The following is a 26,343-nucleotide window of genomic DNA, read 5'->3' as shown; positions in this document are numbered from 1 at the left end:
AAACTTTTATGTTCAGTTTGTTCTCGATTTTAGCAATCATGATTATAAGATCACACTTCGAAAGAACGTGATTTGACAATCCAAACGCGTTTGGATCACCGAAAGAAATCGCCTCAGTTGTTCCCGTTTACGTTTCCCTTCTAAGTTTTTTGTTCTGGGTAGTTGACACAGGTTGACATGTTTCAATTGAGGTGCAGTAAAATGCATTCGTTTTAAAAAACAACGTGACTATGGTTGCCCAAATGGTATTCGTTTTAAACATGGCGGTGTCAACACGATGCTGCGTTGGTGTTGCCGCAAGATGCATGTTGTAACCTTATGTAGGTAAATATGTAATCACATTTAGCGTCAGCCTAGACACAGCCACATAATTCAGCTGAAGGTCAACAGGGACAAGCGGAGGAAGGCGAAGGTGGCTAGTAGTACTACGCTCGAGTGTGGATAAGGAGTTCCAAAATTTTGTTGCATTATTCATGAATTTAATAAAGATGTTCTTTGATTAATCGGATTAATCCAGTAATCACAACAAAATTGGCGACGAGGAACGAGGATGAGCACGATGCAGCCACGCAATGAGTAAGCACGTTTCCACATATCACAAGTTCAAGATCCATCCAATGAAACTATTTTACCTGATTGCTATTGCTCATCGAATATAAATAATCAGCATGACGGAATTAACCCAATTTATCGCTACTTTGCAACAACTACTGGAAAAAGTTAGTAACCCGACCCCGCACCCAGAGACGCCACGTCAGGAAGATAAAGAGGATGCTTCAAAGATACACTTCGACAACTTCAACGGAAAAATAGAGTCATTTACGACGTATATTCAACGACTCGAAAACTTGTTTGACCTCCATCGAATTCAAGCCACTCCTGACGGAAACGCACTGCGAGCCAAGGTACTTCTAAACTGCATTGGCACCCAATATTATCAACTTCTCTGTTCACTATGTTCACCAGATTTGCCTACTTCAAAAACGTATACCGAAATTGTAGATGTTTTAACGAAACATCTATGTCCAAGGCAAAACATAGACGTAGCTCAATTCAATTTTATGAAGAGATCTCAAACAGCAAGCGAAACCATTAGTGAGTAGTAGATGAGCAAAGGGACTTCTAGACCAGGAAGTGACGTCACGCCAATGAGAATCGAGTATTGTGGTCACGTGGTGCGGTGTGAGCCAATGGGAGCGCGTGAGTCGGCCATTTTGTGACGTCACATTTTGTGTGTTTTGCTTCCGGTGTTTCTGGACCAGGAAACGCGTCATAGCTTGTGAAATATTTGTCTGAAAAAAAGGCTGCGTCGAGGATTTGAACCGTCGATACGTGAATTACGAATCTGCCGCCTTAACCATCTGAGCTAGGCGAGGCTTTGAGATATGAACGTTTAGCAGTTCAAGTATTGTTAGAATGAGGGGGGCGCGATTGCAGGGGCGTAGAGGGTAGCAGTAGGAGCGGTAGATACCCCTAGGCCGTATAAGCTATTTCGTAGGAGTGGGAGCTACCCCTATTATGTTTTTAGAAAAAGCGCGTAATTGAAAGAGGAAACTGCAATCTCGCTTTACATTTCTATATTGAGAAAGCGCGCAAGATTATTATAGACGTATTAACCTATAACGAGGTCATGGTGAATTGCTGTAGAGGTGCAGGAAGCTGCAATCTCGCAATAATGTTTATTTATAGCAGCTATGATAAGACGCTTAAAAGTGTAATAGATAACCATTTTATTTTAATGCATATAATTAATACCTACATATGTTAGAAATTATGAAGCTACACAGTTTTTTGTGTACGCTCCGCCATAATACAATCTCTACAATAAATCATTAACGGCGCTGGGCCATCGATGTGGGTGCGCTGCCATGGCTGGTTCCAATGTTTCTTACATCGTATTCGATTACGTAATTCACAGTCTCTTTGCAATACGTTGAGGATCTTGATCCATATTTTCAATAAATAAGTCATTTACACTTAAACTTAACAATTCGCTCTTCGTCTCGATATAATTAGACTCCTTATTTGAGCCTCTCGCCGAGCGATGTTGCGCAAGATTATTATAAATGGGAGACGTATTAACCTATAACGAGGTGATGGTGGGTCGCTGTAGAGGTGCAGGATAGTAAAAGAAATATTTCAAAGGATCATCATCAATAATGGTTAACACCTTTATTCATATTTCAAATTAGGGTTATGTAATTATTTGTAAATTCGTTGTTGAGCCTACCGCTCCTATACTAGATATAAATACAACTTTATTTGTTACGGTCAACTTAAGGAACTCTAGCCGATTTTCTTCTGTGAGGTATGTATGGTAACGCTGCGGCAGTATGCACTTGAAGGTCTCGGTTTCGACCATAATTCGATCTCCAAACTTGGTGCCGATTACGCCGATATCAGTAATTGGGTATTTATTTCCGATTTCCAGATCTTTTGCATTTATGAATGGCTTACAATAGGTAGATGAGTTCAAGGAGGCGAAATCAAATTCTTCCATTATTATGAGCAGTAAATATCTGTAACAAATAAATAAGTGAAAAAATGAATAATCTAACCGCTACTTAACAAAATTAGTCATTAAAATCATACTCACCAAATAACGCCGCAAACTAGTTCGCACGAATCACTGACTGAGACGTTAACTGCACTCGGCTTTTATTTCAATTTTCTATCTAATCATAGCGGATGCAGCATCCTGGCAGTGTTTCTAGAAATTTCTGAGCGGAAGCAGCATCCCGTCTCTTATCTACATCGAAATGTATTTAAGCTGACGCATTTCAATTAAGTCATTGCATTTGTATGTGTATGTGTATGTGAGCAGACTGTCTCAACTACTACTTCAAAGCAGAAATCCTCTTTTAAGCAGCGAAAATCAGGTAAGAGCGTTTTATCTTAAATAAAACTTTCGGTATTTTAATGTAGATATTCTAGGAAAAATGGCTCATATTTTAGACAATGTGAATACAACGCTTGAAATGATTGCCCATTTCTATAAAAACTATAATCTTGGCTCTGCTAGCAAGGTTCCAAAATTCATCAACATCATCGATGCTAATCTTAGGCAAATCCAATCTTCGCTAGCAGAGCCGCTAACGGTTGGAGATAAACGGCACCTTGCAGCTGTGGCTGGTAAAATGGAACGCTACAAGGTGCTTATTAACCAGTTGGGGAAGCCTATTGCCGGCTCCTCCCTAGGTAGAAGACCGTTGGTGGAATGGCGAGATTTGGCGACCGCATTCAAATCGCGTGTGAGTACCGGTATTATTATTAATCTAGGACATAAGACTTTAGGATCATTTTTTAACGATAGCTGTAAGTTATTTATCACTAAGATTAGAGACATCTATCCCAAATATAATAGCCCGCTGAAAACAAATTTTGAGTTTTGCGCGGAATTTGTAAAGCCCTCGTTGAATAAGAATGATGAAGCACTAGCATGTAGGGAATTTAGTTTTTTAACTAAGAATTTTACTATTTTATCTAGCGATTTAAGTGAAGCTAACTTGAAGCAATTATTTAATAATAACGCGGTGGATTATTTGATGGAGCGCTTAATGCAATTTGAGGAACAGGACAGCGGGTGGGGGCTGTCCAAGATAATTTCCTTGACTGTGAACGTAAACAGTGTGACTTTAATGCACGCCTCGTCCTTTATAGAATTACCTAAAGAAATTCAAGTTAAAAAAGCGGTCATCAATGTTAAAAATAATGATGAAGCGTGTTTTGGATGGGCGTTGTCATCAGCCCTCTTCCCCGCTACCCTCAACACCAATCGTATCTCTTCTTATCCATATTATGCGCAAATCTTAAATTTTGATGGTATTAGCTTCCCCATGTCTTTAGACCAACTCCAAAAATTTTTAAAACAAAATCCAAATTTATCTATCAATATTTACGGCCTTACTAGAAAAACGCAATCCGATTATGTCACTGTTCCTATTTATCTTAACACCGAAAAGAAAGCGAATCACGTTAATTTACTCATGATCCAGCAGAATTATGAAATTGAAAAGGATATTGAGAATAATGCTACCGCTCACAATAGTGAGGAACCCGATGAAGCGGTTCGATTTCATTTCTGCTGGATCAAAGATTTGTCGAGATTGGTACGTTCACAGTTGACGAAGGGACATGGAAAGCTGTATATTTGCGATAGGTGTCTCCACTATTTTAGCTCACCAGATAAACTTAATGCACATGAGTTAGATTGTAAGTTAGTTAATAAGTGTAAAATAAATATGCCAGAGCCCGGTTCACATGTATATTTCAAGAACCATGAATTCAAACAGACCGCTCCTTTCATCATTTATTGTGATTTGGAATGTTTGGTACAAGATTTTCAGGATGATGAGACGCAAAACACCGTAAAGTATAAGCAGCATAACGTATGTAGCATTGCATATTATTTGCATTGCACCTTTGATAATTCATTGTCGAGGTTCCGCCTGCAGAGGGGTGAGCAATGTATTAATTGGTTTACCAGTGAACTTGAAGAAATTTCAAACAATTTACAACAATATTTCATTAATCCAGTGCAAATGGAACCGTTAAATGATTTGCAAATGTTGGGATATAATGCATCCACCTATTGTCATATTTGTGAAGGGCCCATTTTACCGCCCCAGGTCAAAGTTCGCGATCACTGCCACTTTACAGGTCGGTTTCGCGGTAGTGCCCATCAGGCCTGCAATTTACGTTATAAAGCACCACATATGATACCCATATTTTTTCATAATTTTAGCAGATACGATAGTCATTTTATAATTAAGGATATTGCTCAAGCTATTCCTGGGAGAGTTACGCTGCTACCTAAGAATAAGGAGCGTTACATTTCATTTACTAAGAAAATGGAGAATGCAGATGTCGAATTCAGATTCGTAGATTCGTATCGCTTCATGAGCGAATCATTAGATAATCTAGCGTCCTATTTGAAGTTTGACGATTTCAAAATTTTGCGTAGCACGTTAAGCCATTTAAATGATGAGCAGCTGAAACTTTTAACTAAAAAGGGCGTGTATCCGTATGAATATATGGATAGTTGGGAAAAATTTAATGAAACCAATTTACCGGAAAAGATACAATTTTACAGCAAGTTGAGGCAGTCGCACATTTCAGATCAGGAATATTCGCATGCTAGAAACGTTTGGCGAAAATTTGAAACTCAAAACTTGGGTCAATATAGCGATCTTTATCTAATGAGCGATGTGCTTATACTTGCAGATGTATTCACCAATTTTAGAGAAAAGTGCATAACAACGCATAAACTCGATCCAGCATTCTTTTTCACAGCGCCCGGATACACGTGGCAATGCATGCTGAATTACACCAAAGTTAAACTCGAGCTGCTCACAGATGTTGATATGATGTTGTTTGTTGAAAAAGGTATAAGGGGAGGCATAACGCAATGCTGTACGAAATACAGCAAGGCCAATAATAAATATCTGAATGGGAAGAATTACGATCCTACTAAACCCCCTACTCATATCATGTATATGGATATGGTTAACTTGTATGGGTGGGCTCAAAGCCAGTGTTTACCTTTAAATAATTTTAAGTGGCTTAGTGAGGCTAAATTAAAGTCATTAACTCCTGAAGCGATATTAAATACACCTGATGATGCGGTCGAAGGTCTCATTTTAGAGGTGGATTTATTGTATCCCAGGCAATTGCACGATCAACATAAATCCATTCCTTTCTGCGTTGAACACGACACTCCACCGGGCGCTAAAAATAAGAAATTGCTCGCAACCTTGCATTCAAAAACTAGATATGTTATTCACTATAGAAATTTAAAACAATGTCTTCAAGCAGGTCTCATCCTTGAAAGAGTTCACCGGGCTATTAACTTTAAACAATCTTGCTGGTTAAAACCATATATAGACTTGAACGCAAGGTTACGAGCGCAAGCCACTAACGCTTTTGAAAAAAATCTATATAAATTATTAAATAATGCAAATTTCGGAAAAACGATGGAGAATGTGCGGAACCATCGCATTATTAAGCTTGTTACCCGGTGGAGTGGTAGATACGGAGCCAATTATTATATATCCCAGCCCAATTTCCATAGCAGAGAGATCTTCGATGATGAATTATTGGCTATCGAGCTATCCAAAACAGAAATTCTATTTAATAAACCGCTATATGTTGGGATGGCAATATTGGAAATTTCGAAAACTAGAATGTACGATTTTCATTATAACTTTATGCAGCATCAGTTTAGCGACGACCGCTTGAAATTGTTGTACATGGATACCGATAGCCTCGTGTACGAGATGGTATGTGATGATGCATACGAATTGATACGTGCAAATATTTCACGATTCGATACGTCTGATTATCCTGAAAACAACATCTATAATATCCCTAGATGTAATGGAAAAGTGCTAGGAATGATGAAGGATGAATTGGGCGGTAGAATCATAACCGATTGGGTGGCTTTGGCATCTAAAATGTACAGTTATAAAACTATGGATAGCGATAATGATGTAATGAAATTAAAAGGTATTAGAGATTATATTGTAAAAAATAGACTAAGTTTCAATGATTATTTAGAATGTTTAAGGAGCGGGATTACTAAAAGTGTCACCCAAAGCAGCATCATATCAAAGAATCATCATGTATATAGTATGGAACAACATAAAATTGCTCTTAGTAACAACGATAATAAGAGGTATTTGATGCCAAATGGTATCGATACGCTGCCTTGGGGACATTATAGTATTCCCGCTGAAATGGACTTAGGATAAGTAATTTGGGAGTATGTTTGTTTGTAATTATAGGTATTTATTAGGACATGAAATTAAATGTATAATAGCTATTAATCATATGTATTCTTTGTAAATGACTTTATTAGGATAGGAAATTAAGTGCGCATGTTCATAATCATATTTATTCATTGTAAAATATAATAGCATGTGTACTTATAATAATAAAACATGGAAGTTATACAAAATCTGATTTTTTAATCCACGAGTCATGTGATTTATCCATGCCAAGCCATCGAACGTAGAGCTGATCTCCTTTACGCCGTAACACTTTCTCAACAAGAAATATATCCGGATGAGCAGTTTTCTGCATTTCTTCCGCGTAGAATTGCCCCATTATTGGTTTACCAAATGAATCCTCCAATAAGTACGTAACGGGATTGCCAACTTTTACTTTAACCACCTTGAATAATTCGGTAGAAAAGTTCGGAGTGTAGCCTTTTGAAAACACCGATTTATACTTGGATATTCGTACAACGTCACCAATTTTGAATTTAGCTGGTCCCATTATCTTTATATTATGGAACATTGGTAAGTATGTCTTTGCAGCTACATCTTTAGGCTTCATCTTAATAGTCGAATGTCTCGTATTATTATAGCCTAAAGTCACTTCCGCTAGCACATCAATCCATTTATATCTTCCGCGAAGACTGAACCGCTTATATAATGCATTTTTGAAAGTTTTTATCACTCTTTCAACTATGGCCGCTTTCTTTACGCTATACGTAGAGTAATGATTGATGGTATGTTTCAGCATTAACTTTTCAAAATCCTTATTATAGAATTCTTTTCCTTGATCGGTTTGTAAATTGACTGGCACTCTTCCTTCGCACATAATAGCGGTCATGTTTTTGCTCACTTCACTAGCATTCTTCGATTTTAAGGGTCGCGTCCATAGGTATTTGGAGTAGCAATCAATTACGGTTAATATATATTTATAACCTCGATTATCTTTAGAATATCGCGTGAATTCGGCCAAATCAGCTTGCCATAGGTCATCACGATGCTTGATTATCGTTCTTTTTCGAGGAAAATTTTTTCTCGCCGATCTGTGCAATTCCTCGACGACGCCGAGCTTCGTCATCTTCCAAATCACTACCGATAAATGGCGGAGATTCACGCATAGTCAATGCGGCAAAGTCTGTCACCGGACTCATCCCTAGTTTTTCGCGAATTTCATCCAAGTTGCGCTCCATTTCATGCATGACATTCATATGACCATCGGTGATTGACTTAAACGATTTTACAAACATGTGTAGGTATCCATTTGTTACGGCATCGCCATCGTTCACCGGATCAGCTAGATGGGTTAGCCGATTACCACGCATATCATATTGTTGGCTTGCGGCGTTCCGAGTACTATTATCCACATATTGTTTTGTAGCAACATCGCTACCCTTAGCAGGATCGGCAACATTACATATTCTCTTGTTTTGCATATCATAATCATTAGCGGCGGTAAATTGCAAGGTATTCTGTTCGTTATATAATCTTGAGGACGAATGTCTTCCGAATTTGTCAACGCTCATTTTCGGACTAAGCGATTATACCTTCTTCTCGGAGCTCCTCTTCAATGCTTAAAATCTCGTTGTTGTGTCCGGTATGACCGGCTGCTTGCGATGCGTGTAACAGTCTGAGACGCTCGACTAGTTCGTGGGGAGTATTCCAGTACACGTACTCCTTCTGTTTATTATTAACCTCCTTCACACCTGCTCCAAAATGTTCCGATAGTAGCGGCTTCACGATATTAACGTATTTATGCGACTTAGTACCCATGATTTGTTGTCTAGGATCGTAGTTCCTTTTGTATGCGTTAGTAGCTAATAAAATATCTTTATACGATTGACTATCCTTGAAGGAGTAATTATGCGGCTTTTTAAGCACGAGCAATTCATATAGCCCAGGAGTGCCGGTATAAAGTGTATTTTTTATGTTTATATCGGGCCCTTCAAACTGCACTATAGAATCTCCTATAGCCCACTCTTTGAATTCGGAATCGTATCGAAGTCCGTGAACGTGATCGACCTCTCCCGTTGCATCCTTAATCATCCGGTCGATATAATGGCGAGGTAAATGATGATACTGGTCTAAAAATTGCTGATCATCATGTAGCTGTGATAAGTTGCTAATCGATCTAGTAGTTTCCTCCGCTTCATCGTTTTCTTCTTCGTCAAGCGCTATTTCGCTAATATCGGGCGGAAAACTAATTCGTTTACGAACTGCAGTATTTTCGGTGCGTCGAGGCGTTGCAAATTGTTCTTGCATTGGAGTTGATTCATATTCAATTTTATTTTCAACTTTTGGCGTTAACGCTTGTTTTTTCAACTCCTGCTTAGCTAGCGTCTTCAATGGGTCAACTATAGGCTTATAAGTCTCTTCCACTAATCGCAATGTTTCGGTTTCGCCTCTTTTAAGAGCCGCAAGCTTGCGTTTTATTTCGCTACGGGTTTTAGTTAATTTTCTTTTAATTGCCTGATCTTGCGCGTTCATCTTAACGGCCCGCATACAATCAACTAAACTGATTATCGATGAAAAGTGCTTCTAATAGCAGTCCAAAGGCGGTTCATATCGGTGCAAAAACGGTTCGTAGCAATCAAAAGCTGTTCAATAGCGGTCCAACATCGGTTCAAAGCTGTCCAAAACCGGTTGAAAACAGTTCGAAAGCGGTTCAGAGGCGGTCCAAAGGCGGTTCATAGCGGTCCAACATGGGTTCAAAGCTGTCCAAAACCGGTTCAAAGCAGTTCGGAAGCGGTTCATAAGCGGTTCAGAGGCAGTCCAAAGGCGGTTCATAGCGGCCCAACATCGGTTCAAAGCTGTCCAAAAGCGGTTCAAAGCAGTTCGAAAGCGGTTCATAAGCGGTTCAGAGGCGGTCCAACATCGGTTCAAAGCTGCTCACACCGGTTCAATGATGCTGTTCAACAGTAGTTCAAAGTTGTCCAAGTGCGATATAACAATCAAAACCTCGTCGATATCGGCCATAATCAAAATCCTTTACAATACACATGAAATCGTGCTTATGCATCCAACACTTTGAACCCATTAATTTAAACTGCTCAAAGGTCATGTCACTACCAACATGCTCATCATATACATGTTTTAAATTTATATAGTCTTGTTTAAATAGAACAATAACGTTTACATTATCGCGTATTAACTGCTTAGGTATTTTGGAATATGTCTGACAAAGATAGAACGAGTCCACACCAGAATGTCGTCCTCTGCAGAAATAATCCCTAATTATATCTTGATTTAGACACGCAACATCGTCAAATATCATTATCGAATTTTTGCTAATCTCCTCTAGAGTTATTACGTCATCCTTATCACTATAAGCATTATACTTAATGCCTTTAATGGGTTTAAGTACTTGTTCCAGATATTTATACTTCGGCTGCTCTAACGACTTGGAGTATACATATACATTTTCAAACTTCAGACCATTCGCTGCTTCTAATAAACTTATCATCGCATTCGTTTTTCCGGATCCCGATGGTCCACAGATGACCGCTCTAATTGAAGCCGGAAATAATGAGCCGTGTTTCCCCGACACTTCCGATTCAGTATACAAATCATGATCCTCAACATGCAATTGCTGAGGTTGCTTCATAAACTTCATTATTACTCGATAGTTTGAGTTATACTGATCAGTTCATGGCCGATCGCCGAGTAGGAAAGGGGTTTATAAACACCTTGATAAACAAATTGCCGGTGGAACTTCATATCCCCGGATATCAATACTGCGGACCGGGAACCAAACTACAGCAGCGTCTAGCTCGGGGTGATCAAGGAATAAATCAGTTGGACGCTGCATGCAAGCAACACGACATCGCATACAATCAATTCAAAGACGTTGAGAATCGTCATCGGGCCGATAAAGAACTTCAAATTCGAGCTTGGGATCGTGTAAAGGCAAAGGACGCTAGTTTTGGAGAGAAAGCAGCAGCATTAGCCGTAGCTGGAGCAATGAAGGCCAAAAGGAAGCTTGGCATGGGAGCAACACGACGTATCGCAAAGCGCGGGAAAAAGAAGAAGACTTGTTCGTTTAGAGGTGGAGTTTTAACGCCAATTCGAAATTCAATAAAAGGCCTATCATCATCGGAAAACTTGAATAAACTTATCAAAATAAGTTTGTTGGCCGCCAAGAGAGCGGTTAAAGCTGCAGGCGGTAAGCAAAGAGTGAGAGTGCCGCGAGTGATACCAATACCTAAAGTCGGAGGTTTTCTTCCGTTCCTAGTACCGCTCTTTGCCGGTCTTTCGGCTGCGGGCGCAATGGCCGGTGGAGCTAGCGGTATAGCTAAAGCAATTAACGATGCGTCGGCCGCGAAGAAGCAGCTGGAGGAAAATAAACGGCATAACATGGCAATGGAGGCCGCCTCGTTGGGCAAACAAGGCAGTTCGCTGTATCTTCAACCGCGTAAAACGGGATACGCCTTGTATTTAAAACCATATCCGACAAAAAACTTTTAAATTTGCCGCGAAAAGCATTAACGGACTCGGATCTTGTGAAGTATGCTAAAGACGTACCCTTCTTCAGAGGAGTGTTTATGCGTGATACATTACCGCGAAAACCTCATTTAAACGAGTGCGCTATCGTAAACCTGGATGATGCTAAAGGAAGAGGTACGCATTGGGTTGCTTTCAAGAAACGCGGCATGAAGGCAGTTTACTATGATAGCTTCGGCGACTTGACGCCACCAATAGAAATAGTTAAATATTTATCCGGATGCAACATCATATACAATTATACTAGGGAGCAAAATTATAATACGCTGATATGTGGACATTTATGTTTAAATTTTCTGTATAATAAATAATAATTGAACCTAGAGTTTGTTTACTTCATCAGTCATGTCTCAAACGTTCACCTTAACAGGTGCCGGCAACGTCCTCAGCACCTCATATTTTCCGCCGATCGAACTAGACCATAATTATCAATATGGATTAGGGTTGGTTGGCTTTTACGGCTGTAATTCTATACGCAATATATTTGAGGGAAACAACAAATTTTACTATGCAGCGGCCGATAGCATCTTCAAAGAGATTACCATTCCGAGTGGCGCGTATGAAATTGAAGAGATCAACAGGATTCTACAGCATCATATAAACGAACCAACCAATTCGATGGACTTTATGTTGAGACCTAATAATAATACGCTAAAATGCGAAATGAAAACCATACACGATATTGACTTTAGGAAATCGAACTCCATCGGTCGCATGCTCGGTTTCTCTCCTAAATTGTATAAAGGAGGTAGAACCCATGAATCTGATCTGGACGTGCAAATAATCAACGCTACTAATATACACGTCGAGTGTAATCTAACGGGTGGAGCATACAGAAACAGTGCGCTATCTCATACAATCTTTGAATTTGACGTACACGTTGAGCCGGGCTATAAGTTAATCAAGGAGCCGGCTACGATTATATATTTACCGGTACTCGCGCATCAAATAGATAACATAACCTTGAGGTTAGTCGATCAAGACGGTCATTTAGTAGATTTCGGCGAAGAAAGAGTGACTATTCGATTGGAGCTGAAAAAATATGGGACTTAAAATTTTCTGTAAGCAAGGTTCTTCATTTAGTCATCCATCGTCGGCCATCGACGCAACAATTGCTAACGGTGCATTAACCGAAGACGACGTACAGTTTTTGCAATATCTCGGCTATACAGTACTAAGAAAAGATGGAAGAAGCATTAAAAAACCTATTCACGGTCGTAAAGTATGAAGACATGATCGTCGAATGCGATCGCAGAACATACCATCCTTATACGACAAACGCTTATGGTAACTCCGATGAGATCAATCTCGTCATACAGAAAGCGGATCTCATCACGGCCACCTACGATAGTGTTATATATTGTTGTGTTATTTTGTTTTAGTTGTAACTTGAAAGAAATTATAGAGCGTCTGGATGTGACAATTTTGTTTAGTTCAATTAATTAACCGGGGGGGTTATTAATAATTTGAGACACAGGATTGCGTAAATTTCATGTTATAGTTTTGGTTCAATTTCTTAGAAGTGTTCTGTTTTTATTTTATTCCTAGAATTTTTTTCGATGTAAATTTCTTTTTAAATTTTATTTGCCGTTAACGAGGTATAGCGCGAAGTAGAGATAAGGTTGTCTTCGCAGAATTGCCGGGCGTACGTGCCGTTTAGCAAGAAGTTGAAAAATCGACGCTTCGCGTGATTGGCGGGCGGGATGTTGAAGAAAGGAGAAGGGCTTTTGGCTTAAATAGAAAATTTTTGAAGAGAGCGGGGCTTTTTGGTCGTGACAAAGCCAACCGGCGCTTCTTCGGTTACGTTATTTTTTTGAATTTTGTGGAAACACGGAAGTTTTGAATTTGTGGGTACCCGAAGAGAGAAGACGTCGGTGTTTGAGTGTTTGGTTTGCGTGTTTGTGTACGGTTACCTCTTTTTATCGGAGTACGTTTCTCGGACTAATTTTAAAAGTAAGTAGTAGTTAGTGGTTTGTTTTGTCTTGTTTTTTTTGTAATGTTTGAGTAATTTGTTTTTTTTTGTGTGTGTCATTTATCTGTTTAAAATTGTAACAATTTGTAAAACAGAAATTTACGCAATTTTTTGTCTGAAATTAAACCAGTCATTGCAATCCAGGTTTTGTTTATTAGAGTCAAAGAGAGGTAATTGTCGGCGTCTCTTACTTTGTTTCAAGTTTATTAAATCTGGGGGTAAAGTTTCATATTGGAATTTAAGGATTTGGTTAAGCCTCCTATTCATGTCATTGTTGGAATGCTGTAGGGTGGCAGAATCCAGCTGGACCTTGAGATGCGGGTAAAAATTTGTTTTTTTTTAATTACAACTGAGCTAGCTAGAGGTAAATCGTGGGATTCCCAGAAGTGAAGGTTAGGTCTCACAACAATATTTAGAAGGAACGCTTAATGCGACTACCGCAAATAAAGATTATAATTTCACCAACAACGCGCCGCTCTTTCTCTTCGATGAAATTAGATTTATTTTGGGCGATCAGGTGATAGAAACTGTTCGATTACCCGGAACGGAATAAACAGCACCATCAAGGGGTTTTGCTCATACACGTCGGATCAAAGCAGATGCTTATCGCATGCAGGCTGGAGCCCTTCCGGGTCTCCTCAGATACTAAATAGCACTAAGACGGCTTTCTGCGCTTCCATACCTCTAAAGCATGTACTCGGGTTTGCCGAAGGATACAGGAAGCCTCTAGTCAACATACGTCAAGAGCTGATATTAATTCGTTCCAAGGACGATAGTGATTGCTATAAAGGCGAGACTGAAGTTAAGATTAATCTTACGAAGGTAACATGGAAAGTTCCGTACGTAATTCCGAACGATGCTATGAAGTTGTCGATCTACGGGAGGATTAACAAGAATCACCGATACAAGTGGCGTTTCATGCGCGCGACCTTTACGTATACCCAACCTTACCCACCACCAGATCGTTGGTTTGGTCGGTAAAAAGCAGCACCGGGTTTCAACGGCCTCAATGGCTACTGATTGCGTTCCAAACTAGGAAGCGAAATAACAAAGAAGCAGATGCGAGCGAGTTTAACCATTTAAGCATTTCCAATATAAAAGCAAACATTAACAACCGAAGATATCCGTATGAGCAGCAAAATCTGGTCTTTACCGATAACAAGTATGTGGATGCTTACGAAGAATATTTAAACTTTCGTAATCAATATTACGACTCGTCGCAGGAGAGTTCCCTTCTTAGCTACAAAGAGTTCGAAAAGCAGCCTATCTTCATTATCAATTGCACCCGTCAAAACGAGAGCGTCCATAACGTGGTGATCGATTTGAAACTGGAAGTTGAAGCATCATCTGCATTTGCAAATGAAACTATCGCTTACTGCGTTATTTTACATGATGCATTAATCGAGTATGAACCGTTCACTGGCATCGTACGCAAAACTTAATTATAGTTCACGTAAAAGTGTAATTAAACTTTATATAAATGAAGAGTGTCAGCTTTGACGAATCAAAAAATAAAATTTATATCTTGCGAGTTTGGTCCTATGCTCACAGAGAAGCAAGAAAGGGCCAGTGGGAAACTGTCGCATTAGATAGGTACCGCTTCAAATGTAAAATAGAACGCATTGCAGCTGTTTTGGAACCCATATTATGTAATCGTATTAAGATGTATCAATTGCAATAAAGTAAAAATGATTGAATTTGGTTGTTTTATTTAAAAAATTACTGAATTACATGAGTATTATAAATATAATAAACGTTAGATAAAGCGCAACAACAAAGTGATCGTACATGATAGTAGCAACATGCTTCTAATTTAGGTGGAGCTGGTTCTTCTTCCACCTCGGTGACATTTTGCGATAGAGTTTTTCGAATGAAATCGGCTTTTTCTTTTCCTTTAACGTATATTTGGTCTGATGATGATATTAACTGGCGAAGTATAATTGGAAACATGTAGGATGGCGTATGACCATGCTCCCATTTAATTCCGTGATGGTTATGAATTAGCCAGGTAGCTTGACGTTGTAAATCGGTAGATAAGCTATTCCACGGAAATGGAGGCTTGAACATAAAATGAGCAACCTGCTTGCCATTATAAATTGCCAGTTCTTTTGGTATAAATACGTTTCTTGATGTTTTAAATCCTTGTACATCGATTACAGTCTGCACCATTCTGTCGTTGACAGAAGATTAAGTATAGATTTTACCACATCCTTATTAGTCCTCTTTTGAATCAGTATAGATTTTACAATCATGCAAGCTGCATCGTACTGAGCTGGTTTTTCTGTATTAGTGCTAATGCTGCTGCTGCTGCGGATAATATACAATCAGTGAGCGTGAAATCGATATGGCATATAGTCATCTCACCAAAAGATATATAAAGGAGCCTGGTGAAGGTGAATTCAAGATAATCGTACAAATATCACCGTTAACGCTTTAAAGAAATTTCAAGAACTCTATAAACTACCTAGTGATGGCAGATTAAATGCCGAAACATTATCATGTCTCGACCTAGATGCGGAAATATTGATGACCCAGCAGCGTATATGACTCATCGGTATAAATGGACAAAACAGACTTTGATTTACTATATTTCCAATATGCATGACCTGCACATTTTACAGATGACGGATAAAGCATTTCAAGTTTGGGCGAACCACTTATAGCTCAAGGAACCCAGACATATTAATATCATTTCATCATGAGTTCGCTTCACCACCATATCCGCAATGTGCATTCGAGTTTGATGGATTGGGCAATGTATTAGCCCATGCAAGCAGAATGTTGTTGAAATGCATATAGATTGGGAAGAACGCTCATGTAGCAGATGCAAATGCACCTCCCCCCGGTTATTCTCCAAGTTGTCTTACACGAAATAGGTCATACTCTCGGATTACACCATTCGAGCGATGAAAATGCACTCATGTTTCCTTATTACAATTCAAATATGATCACGCTACATGAGGATGATATAGCTGGAATCCGAGCACTATATCCTAGTGATACTGCTGGTACCCCTTCACCAGAGAATAAAACTTATCATCTTTCAACGCGTATTAAGACAACTACACCTACTCCCAAGACTACTACTCGCAAGACCATTAAACCACCTGACCTGTGTACCATTCAAATCGAACACTTTTTGATTCTAAACAAACGACTTTATATGTTTTATGAACATTGGGTTTGGATATCGGCGTTAAACAGCAGCAAAGTGGAACCTGCCAAGAATCTGCTTGAGTGGTTAACGTTTCTTCCGGCATCTTTTAAACGTTTGGAAGCGGTATATCAAAAGCCTAACGGTGATGTTGTCTTCTTTAGTGGCGGTCACATATACATAGTGCAATTCCCTAGTCTGCAACTGCTACCAGGATGGCCTCAGCCTTATAGCCACTTCACAATTCCAAACAGCCATAAAGTGAATGCTGCAGTTAACACCTATACCGGACGCACGCTTATTTATCATGGTGCAAATGAACTGCTAGATTTGGATGATTGTAGTAATCGACCTAAAAATCGCTTAATATATGCGGAAACCTTTCCGGATATTCCTGCTAAGACAACTTCTATATTTAAATACATGGATGGATACCTATACTTTATCACCGGAAATAAATTTCATAAATATAGCGAATATACGGGTCATGTAATTCAATCAGGCGATATTGATCTATCCTTATTCAATATTCATTGTGCTAATAAAGGCGTATTGGAGCAATTATATAATGTATTAGCTAAACTTTTAAAGTTTGATAAACAAATTGAATTGTATATGCGGCATTAGGTGGATAATAAGTTGTTGTGTATCGATACGTATGAATAAATAAAAAGCATTTTTACGCTATAAAATTCTTTATTTTAACAAGCTAATTCTACTAACAACCCTATTTATAAATTTTCTAGGGTGAATGTTTACAATTTCTGTTAGAAGAGTAAAGTCTTGCAAATTATCATACTTTTCCTTCCAACTGCATAGCGATGTTAAGAATTTGAGATTTTGGCATATGATTTTCGCTCTGGATAAAATGCTCTCTTCGCTAGTAACACCTTCGGTATGTAGAATTTTTGCCAACTCACGCGTAAAGTCATCATAAAGACAATACATCGCATAGTGATTGACGACATTCAGTTTTTGAGTAATCACTTCGGAAGCGTTAAATATCATATCGACTGCTTGCTTGGAAAATAGTATAGATTTATCTGATTCGCTTATTCGAATACATCTAACGCCTTCTTCTTCTTCCGCTTCAAGTATTATTATTTTGGACTCGGTAAAAAATTCATGCTTGCTCCTTCTTTTAGGCGTACATTGCACCATATGTTTAATTAAGTGTTCCGTTTTAAAATTGAATATTTCTTTCCATTCGCAACTCTCAAATTGTAAATACTGGTCTTCATAATGCGGAGGACATGATATTTGCACGATGGAATCGAAAAAGTACTCGTCCAGTGTAAAGCCAACTTCGAGAATAATGCCTCCGTCTAAGAATAGCGACCATGCGGATATTAAGGTTTCCTTTCCTATAAACATACATCTTTTGCTTCCACCATAATCGGCGTTATTCAATACATACCTTGCTCCTCCTCTTTCGATGATTCATTCACCGATAATTTATCTACCGAAAGCGATGACTTTGCATCATCATCATCTTCGCTACCCCATGAATCTTGCGATTCTTGTTGTATTTGTGCACTCATCTCGATATAAATCGATTTCTTACATTCTTATTGCTTTTATACCGTCTCTTAAAACTACTTTGGAGGGGATTAAAAGAAATCCATCATGCGCAGTGTATCTTAAAGGTATAGGTATAAAACTGGGAACGAGGTAATGCTAAAAATCATTGCGTTAAATCCTCATATCGAACGCTAATGGATCGAATACTTGCCAACATCGCTCAGCGAGAGGCTCAAAAGGAGTCTAATTATATCGAGACGAAGAGCGAATTGTTAAGTTTAAGTGTAGAGGAATTATTGAAAATATGGATCAAGATCCCCAACGTATTGCAAAGAGACTGTGAATTACGTAATCGAATACGATGTAAGAAACATTGGAACCAGCCGTGGCAGCGCACTCACATCGATGGACCCGCTCCGCTAATGATTTATTGTAATGATTGTATTTCGTCAAAGCATATTCGAAAACCAATGTCATATTAGAATGTAATATTAGAATAATGCGTCTAAAAATAAAGCATAAAGAAGATAAGCTCATTTCCTTTCTAGTTAGCAATATGAAAAATTATTTTTCGCACACGATTTAAGCGTCTTATCATAGCTGCTATAAATAAACACTATTGCGAGATTGCAGCTTCCCATCCTAATTATAATAACAACAACTAAATTTCGCGCGCTGTTACTCTATAGATACCTATAAAACCTAAGTCGCAGGTAGGGTTCGCTGCGCCAACCAATATCAATATCCACCATCACCTCGTTATAGGTCTATAATAATCTTGCGCGGTTTCTCAATATAGAAATGTAAAGCGCGCATGTTATCACTACTAGCGAGAGCGAGATTGCAGTTTCCTCTTTCAATTACGCGCTTTTTCTAAAAACATAATAGGGGTAGCTCCCGCTCCTACGAAATAGCTTATACGGCCTAGGGGTATCTACCGCTCCTACTGCTACCCTCTACGCCCCTGCAATCGCGCCCCCCTCATTCTAACAATACTTGAACTGCTAAACGTTCATATCTCAAAGCCTCGCCTAGCTCAGATGGTTAAGGCGGCAGATTCGTAATTCACGTATCGACGGTTCAAATCCTCGACGCAGCCTTTTTTTCAGACAAATATTTCACAAGCTATGACGCGTTTCCTGGTCCAGAAACAACGGAAGCAAAACACACAAAATGTGACGTCACAAAATGGCCGACTCACGCGCTCCCATTGGCTCACACCGCACCACGTGACCACAATACTCGATTCTCATTGGCGTGACGTCACTTCCTGGTCTAGAAGTCCCTTTGCTCATCTACTGTGAGTATCTAGCTTCCTTAAAGCAATTAAGTATACCTTGTCAATTCAATTGTATACATGATAGTTGTAAACGATCAGTTTCGGCACTTTTCCTACGACCAGTATTCATATGTGGCCTTCGAGATTCAAATATTCGCGAGAGGTTATTAATCGAACAAAAACAGTCATTTGACGAGCTAGTTGAACTTGCGATCACCCTCGAAGCATCAAAGAGGAATAACGAGAATCTTGCGGCAAGCTGTTCATCAACCTTACCAACGGGAGTTATTCAATCAGCTGTGCAAGTTAATGAAGTGAAATCTCACAAGAAAATTCATCGAAACCGCAGCCGTAACAGGAATAGCGATCATGTTCGAAATTCCTCAAACTCTCAAAGTCGCTGTAATTCACAGACACGTAATAAATTCAGTTATCTAGGAATAGGTCACTTATGTTTACGCTGTGCACTGGCAAATCACTCATCACGTGAATGTAGAATCTCGCAAGATAAACTGCATTGCAATTCGTGCAATAAATCCGGGCATGTTGCTAAAGTCTGCATATCTACGTTATTCAAAAATCGGAAGAATCGCAATGCTTCGGTACAATACCTCGATGACCCAATGCCTTCAAGCAGCTCAAGTTCAAATTATGTGCTACAAGTTGTCACCATTCCAAATATTTTGAACACCTCAGTTAACTACACTGACAGAAAGTTTCAAATTGCTGTGCAATTAGAAAATAAGGAATCCAACTTCGAAATTGATTCTGGCAGTCCTGTAACGTTTATGTCGAAGAGCGATTATGATAAATTAAAGCTAAGTGCGGTTATTCAAAGTGCGGACATTCAATTTCGTTCGTTTACACTACAGCCATTCACTCCATACGGAAAAGCGGAGATAAGTGTTCAATATCGTGATATAGGTGCAACACTACCACTTTATATCATTAATCGAAATGTAACGTCGATTTTAGGAAGAGATTGGATGAAAACTCTAGGGTTATCAATAACTCATACAAATCCCAGTGATCGTACACCACAGGAGCCCTACGCAGTTCAACAAGTGCAGTCTCCCAATTCAAATTGTGCGGAAGAAATATTTTCTACGTTTGCAGATCTGTTTAAACCAGAAATAGGATGCATTCCCGGGATAAAGTGTTCGTTACGAATTCGCGAAAATACGAAGCCCATGTTTTTAAAAAACCGTACAGTGCCATATGCGTTACTCGATAAAGTAAATAAAGAGCTTGATAAATTGGAATCACAACAAATAATTACCAAGACTACACACAGCGAATGGGGATCACCTTTAGTAATCGTACCGAAATCAAATAATGAAGTACGGCTCTGCGTAGATTTTAAAGCTACAGTCAATCCAAATTTACACGAGGCAAGATACCCCATCCCATTAATCGAAGATATTTTCAACAGATTACGAGGTGGAGTATATTATTGCACCTTAGATGTACATAAAGCATATTACCACATCAAAATGGACGAAGAAAGCTCAAAAATTCAAGCTATTTCTACGCACCGCGGAGTCTATCTCATGAATCGATTGGCTTTTGGAATTAAAGTCGCACCCAACGAATTTCAACGTATCATGGATGAAACATTCTCACACATTCCAGGCACCGCCGTGTATTTTGATGACATTATTATCACAGGTAGTACAATTGAGGAATGTCGACAGCGGTTAATCACCTGCTTACATAAATTACGCTCGATGAATTTGCATTTAAATCGCGACAAGTGCAAGTTGTTTCAAACGGAAGTGACATATTTAGGGCACACAATCGGGAAATTTGGTATTAAGAAAACGAAGGATAAAGTTCAAGCCATTGTAGATGCGCCACGCCCGATCAACTCCGAACAGGTACATTCCTTTATTGGTCTTACGATGTATTACGCCAAATTTCTACCTGATATCTCGACAAGTACAGCGCCATTACGTGAACTGTTGAAAAAGAACGTTAAATTTGTGTGGACAAATAAATGTGAAAAGGCTTTCAACGACATAAAAACGTTAATATCGAGTGATCGAGTTTTAGTGCCCTACGACCCGTCGTTGCCACTTGTGTTAACGCGAGTCCGGTCGGTATTTCGGGTGTTTTATCTCATGTGATAAACAATGAAGAGCATCCGATTGCTTTTATTTCTCGTGCGTTAACACAAAGTGAACGAAATTATTCCCAGCTTGACCGTGAAGCTACCGCAATATTTTGGTCTGTTAAACGACTTTATAATTACTTGTATGGTCGCAAGTTTACCCTTATTACAGACAATAGACCACTATTCCATATTCTGTCGCCTTCTAAGCAGATACCAGCCATGTCCGCAACACGATTAATTCGGTACGCATCTTTCCTGAGTGCATTCGATTTCGACATAAGTCATCGCCCAGCAAGTATGCATGCAAATGTCGACTATTTTTCTCGTGCAACTAAATCCGGAAGCTTACTAGTTAACGATGAAGACGAACATTCGCAATATTATTCAAACATTGTACAATTTTTAGATTCCGAACTAATCACGGCTTCAACAGTAGCGAAAGAGACCGCCCAAGATGAAGAGTTATCTGCGTTACTACACTCGATATCAACGTCTCTCGAATACGCTCCGGAATACTCGACACATAAAGGAGTAGTATTACGAGGGAATCGAGTCGTAATACCTACGAGCTTACGCCCTCAAATTTTACAACAACTGCATTCCGTGCATAGCGGGATCACGAAAATGAAAATGATCGCCCGTAACTACGTCTATTGGCATGGAATAGATCGTGACATTGAAAATATCGCCAAATCCTGCGCCGTCTGTGCAAAAATGCAATCAGATCCGGTGAAGGTTCCAATCCATTCGTGGGAAAAGCCTGACGCTCCATGGCAACGCCTTCACATAGATTATGCGGGACCCAAGGATGGTAAATTTTATTTTGTAATCATCGATAGCCACTCAAATTGGCCAGAAGTATTTGCATCGAATAGTGCTCCTAATACAGAATTGACAATCGAATATCTACGAGAAGTGTTTTCGCGGTTTGGCATACCCAGGATTATTGTTTCAGATAACGCCACTATTTTCACTAGCGATCGCTTCACATCTTTCTGCTCGAATAATGGAATCAAACAGTGCTTTTCAGCTCCAGGCCATCCGGCAACGAACGGCACTGCTGAACGAGCAGTACGGACACTGAAGCAAAGGTTAGCTGCATTGGCCGATTCACCGATTCCGCATCACATTAAGCTACACGAAATTTTATTTACGTGGAGGAGCACACCCTTGAATTCAGGATCGACACCAGCGGAACTCATGTTAGGACGACCTATGCGCACCAAATTTGACATTCTACGCCCGGCTCAAGAGAAGACACCATCTGGGAATTTACTGCCAGTAACACGAAAATTAAAGGTGGGAGAAAGGGTATGTGCACGAAATTACGTAGGATCGGAAAAATGGAAGTTTGGCACCATTTTAGCAGTATATGGTAGCCGACATTATTTAATACACCTTGACAATGGTCATGTGTTAAAACGTCACATTAACCAACTTCGATCGACACAAGTGGAAAAGCCAGAACCGCCAATGCCAACGCCCAATCGCAGAAAAGTATCGTTCGCACCCAACTTGCCCATCGTACACATTTATAACGGGAACCAAAGTGATCCATCAAATAACTTAGTGCCTACACAGCAGGAACGGGAAGTTGGGGAACAACCCGAAGCAGCTACACAGCCCGAACCAGCTGCACAGCCCGAGCCGCAGCTAATACTCCGACGATCAAACAGAATCCGAAACCAACCAGTGTGGATCCAGGAGTATGTCACCAAATAAGACATTTATTTAATTATTTGTTTTGCTTTTTGTAATTCTTAATTCAAATTGTTTCGACTTCTGCCACTCTATTTAAAGGTGGGAGAATTGTTGTAACCTTAAGCCCGTGTCACATTATCAAAAAGTTGGACAAATTAAACTGACAAATTGAAATAATGACGTCATTCTCCTATTTTTTCCGATCAGTGCCAATATCTTGTGTCACACTATACAACAAATTTGACCAAAATGTGGTGGTACAGTGAAGCTCATTCGTAGGGTTATTTGTAATTGAAGGTTGTTTTTGTTAGGGACCCTATATTTGATTACTGTAAAATCTTCGTTGTTTCATAAAAATTCACAATAATTAAAGTATGAATGCAAATCGGAACAAAATTGTTGGGATTGGCATTGGTCACCTATCAACGAACAATAAAGAAAAAACCTAAAAAGAGAGAAATTTGGGCGAAACCTTGGCTATTAAAACGGAACGAGAATCATGGTCGGGGTGTATTAGCTATGGTTAAAAATGAATTAAGGAGTAGTAGTTTGAACGATTATCAAAATTTCCTCCGAATGGACCAACATTCATTTATCAAATTACTTAAATTACTTACACGAACTATAAGCAAACAAGATACTGTCTTACGACAATCTATTAGTGCAGAAGACCGGTAATTTCAACTGAAAACCCTATAGAAATGTTAAGTGCAAGTTTTAGATTAATGGTTACGTTAAGATATTTAGCTACTGGCGAAACGTTAAAAAGTTTAAGTTTTTCAACCCGAATTGCACATAACACATTAAGTGGAATTATTAATGAAGTCTTAAATGCAATTGTTACACATTTAGACGATTATCTCAAGGTATGTAATTACAAATAAGGTAAAAATAGATACAAAATTATGTATATACAAATTAATTTTCTTCTTCATCTTGTTGTTGATACTTGTGTAGTACATTAATTATGTGACGCTTGCAAGCCTGTTTTATTCTATTACTCTTGATTGTTTGAATTTCATCAGCAAGGAATGTTGCAAATGTTTGCCATGTATTATTTGGAACAACTGGCTCGGAAATTTTGTTTAATGCTGTTGTTATTTCTTGAAATAATGGAATGGCAGCATCGTCAATCATTCGTTTTTTATTATTTTTGTTAATTGGTTGGTTGCTTGCCCTTTTTGTGCGTGGTGTTTCTGTGATGGTTTCATCTAAATCTGCATTTTCAGAAGAACCATTACTCATGCTCTCGCTTTCATATAAGGTGTGTTCCTGAAATTATTAAGCACATTACTTTATTACAGCCTCCTCATACAATGGAAGAATGGAAAGAAATCTCAAATAAATATTACGAGCTATGGAACTTTCCGAACTGTGTAGGTGCAATGGATGGAAAGCATATCACATTCCGTCCACTAAGGGCAGATGGTTCTTTCTACAGGAACTACAAAGGTTCTGACAGTATTGTGTTATTTGCAGTGGGTTGATGCAAACTATAAATTTTTAATAGTGGATATTGGACGAAATGGCAGAATAAGTGATGGTGGAGTATTTCAACGAAGTTCTTTATCATATGCAATTAATGAGAAAATTTTACAATTACCTATGCCAGTTTGTCTACCTGGGAGAGAAAAAGTTGTGCCGTATGTATTTGTAGCAGATGATGCTTTTCCATTAAAGGAAAACATTATGAAACCGTACAAATTTCATGGCTTAAGCAATCAGCAACGAGTGTACAATTATAGACTCTCTCGTGCAAGGCGGGTCGTAGAGAACGCATTTGGGATACTTAGTAATCGTTTTCGCATTTTGTTACAAACAATGAATGTTAGTGTAGAAAAAGTGGAATTGATTACGAAAGCTTGTTGCTTTCTACACAATTATTTAATTTCGACATCCCCAAAATATACTTCCAATTTGGAAGAGGAAGACATTAGTTGCGACTTCTTGCCCTTGCCACAGCAAGGAGGTAACAGAAGTGCAAAAAGTGCACAACAAATTCGAATAGAATTTCAGGAGTACTTCAATACCTCAGGAGTCGTGTCATGGCAACAACAATCTATCAATAATTATAGAATGTAACTTGATAATAATAAAAACTTAAGTTTATAGCGTTGAGTGAAAAGTAATAAGAGGTAAGGGTAACCGAGGTGTTTCAAAGCGTATGTGATTAGTAGGTACACAAACAACTTCCAATCACATACACGCTGAAGCATCTCAGCTGTGAACTTGGTGCCTTTTGACAAATATGCTGCGCTCATTAGTTTTAATTCAACGTTTATAGCAATGCTATTTAATTTGCAATAATTACTTACACCCTGACTGTCCGTGATTTCAACAACTTCGTCCCACGTGCTACAACCGGCAGCACGGGATAAATTAGAAAAACTTGTCCGAGCATTGACATGGTCTTGTAAGAACAGTAACTGCTCAAAGCACCATAGACCAACCTGTACCAGTTCTGCGCCAGATCCACTTGGCTTACTCTTAAGCTTTCCAAGTTCTTTATTAAATTGTGTCCTTAAAGAGTTAATTTTTACTTTAACGTCGTTAACTGAAAGCAGTATCATTTAGCAAGTTGTAAATAATAAAACATATTCACCAGTAGTATTTGGTCTAATCTCGCTCAGACCCTTTGTTATTGTCTCTAATGCATGCAGCCGGGCCCCTTTATTATGGTACTGAGGATCTTTTACAATGTATAGCACCTCATGGTTTCTATACAAATCAATTAAAATTGATGTTTGATTATGATTCCAGGACATAATTTAAAAATAATGCACAACAGAAAGGTTAAAAGAATTACTAAGGGGTTATGTTTTGTCACAGTCTAGGTTATGTAATTATGTGTATTTATTTCAATCGCCGTTACTAGAGGCACGCTCATGTAACGTTCCCGCTTTTTTTTCCGGCTTTAAAGCAACCAATAACAATGCACCTCGCATCAAAAAAATAGGAGTGCCTCTAAAATTAGACAGTTTGACCAAAATCTAACTGTGACGTCATTACCTGAAGTTTGTCAGTCCAATTTGTCAAACTGATTGATAATGTGACATGAGCTTTATGTAGGTAAATATGTAATCACATTTAGCGTCAGCCTAGACACAGCCACATAATTCAGCTGAAGGTCAACAGGGACAAGCGGAGGAAGGCGAAGGTGGCTAGTAGTACTACGCTCGAGTGTGGATAAGGAGTTCCAAAATTTTGTTGCATTATTCATGAATTTAATAAAGATGTTCTTTGATTAATCGGATTAATCCAGTAATCACAACAATGCACATGGTAGTAGAGCATGTGCTTGATGTGTCAACATAAGTGAAAGTTTAGGTTATT

The 26,343-nt window shown here is 38.9% G+C and overlaps 3 protein-coding genes and 1 long non-coding RNA gene across 9 annotated transcripts; 2 read left to right on the top strand and 2 right to left on the bottom strand.

Moving 5' to 3' along the window:
• Positions 1–341: 341 nt before the first annotated feature.
• On the top strand, positions 342–23,133 carry LOC116179530 (uncharacterized protein K02A2.6-like). Of its 6 annotated transcripts, none has more exons than XM_031499341.1 (3): positions 342–1,095; positions 21,716–22,620; positions 22,676–23,133. In XM_031499341.1, the coding sequence occupies exons 1-3, from the start codon at positions 669–671 to the stop codon at positions 22,700–22,702; spliced, it is 1,359 nt and encodes a 452-aa protein (XP_031355201.1). In that variant the 5' UTR covers positions 342–668; the 3' UTR covers positions 22,703–23,133. The 6 variants fall into 6 exon arrangements, 3 of the variants coding, with proteins under 3 accessions (XP_031355201.1, XP_031355187.1, XP_031355207.1); XM_031499347.1 differs by having other exon boundaries at positions 345–905; positions 967–1,095; positions 21,716–23,133; XM_031499327.1 differs by having other exon boundaries at positions 21,716–23,133.
• LOC116179679 lies at positions 2,163–2,733 on the bottom strand. Its single transcript, XR_004147014.1, has 2 exons — positions 2,597–2,733; positions 2,163–2,519 (listed from the first exon to the last, which is right to left on the bottom strand). It is a non-coding gene; the product is annotated as an uncharacterized LOC116179679 (long non-coding RNA).
• On the top strand, positions 2,812–6,884 carry LOC116179519. Its single transcript, XM_031499318.1, has 2 exons — positions 2,812–2,879; positions 2,935–6,884. Exon 2 carries the CDS (start codon positions 2,940–2,942, stop codon positions 6,747–6,749), a length of 3,810 nt encoding a protein of 1,269 aa, XP_031355178.1. The 5' UTR covers positions 2,812–2,879; positions 2,935–2,939; the 3' UTR covers positions 6,750–6,884.
• Positions 23,134–23,928: 795 nt separating the features above from the next.
• LOC116165293 lies at positions 23,929–25,973 on the bottom strand. Its single transcript, XM_031479597.1, has 3 exons — positions 25,613–25,973; positions 25,326–25,564; positions 23,929–24,282 (listed from the first exon to the last, which is right to left on the bottom strand). Exons 1-3 carry the CDS (start codon positions 25,773–25,775, stop codon positions 23,929–23,931), a joined length of 756 nt encoding a protein of 251 aa, XP_031335457.1. The 5' UTR covers positions 25,776–25,973.
• Between the last annotated feature and the right edge of the window lie 370 nt (positions 25,974–26,343).

This window comes from Photinus pyralis, unplaced genomic scaffold, assembly GCF_008802855.1.
Source record: "Photinus pyralis isolate 1611_PpyrPB1 unplaced genomic scaffold, Ppyr1.3 Ppyr1.4_LG1, whole genome shotgun sequence".
Taxonomy (NCBI): Eukaryota; Metazoa; Arthropoda; class Insecta; order Coleoptera; family Lampyridae; genus Photinus; species Photinus pyralis.
This window is presented reverse-complemented; position numbering and strand designations above follow the sequence as displayed.

Excerpts from the sequence above, each read along its gene's own strand:
- LOC116165293 (XM_031479597.1), bottom strand. The coding sequence starts at position 25,775 with ATGTCCTGGAATCATAATCAAACATCAATTTTAATTGATTTGTATAGA. Across the intron at positions 25,565-25,612 it reads GATTAGACCAAATACTACTG|TTAACGACGTTAAAGTAAAA; the intron begins GTGAATATGTTT and ends TACTGCTTTCAG. Across the intron at positions 24,283-25,325 it reads AAATCACGGACAGTCAGGGT|GAACACACCTTATATGAAAG; the intron begins GTAAGTAATTAT and ends TAATAATTTCAG.
- LOC116179530 (XM_031499327.1), top strand. The coding sequence starts at position 669 with ATGACGGAATTAACCCAATTTATCGCTACTTTGCAACAACTACTGGAA. Across the intron at positions 1,096-21,715 it reads AACAGCAAGCGAAACCATTA|ATTCCGAACTAATCACGGCT; the intron begins GTGAGTAGTAGA and ends TACAATTTTTAG.
- LOC116179519 (XM_031499318.1), top strand. The coding sequence starts at position 2,940 with ATGGCTCATATTTTAGACAATGTGAATACAACGCTTGAAATGATTGCC.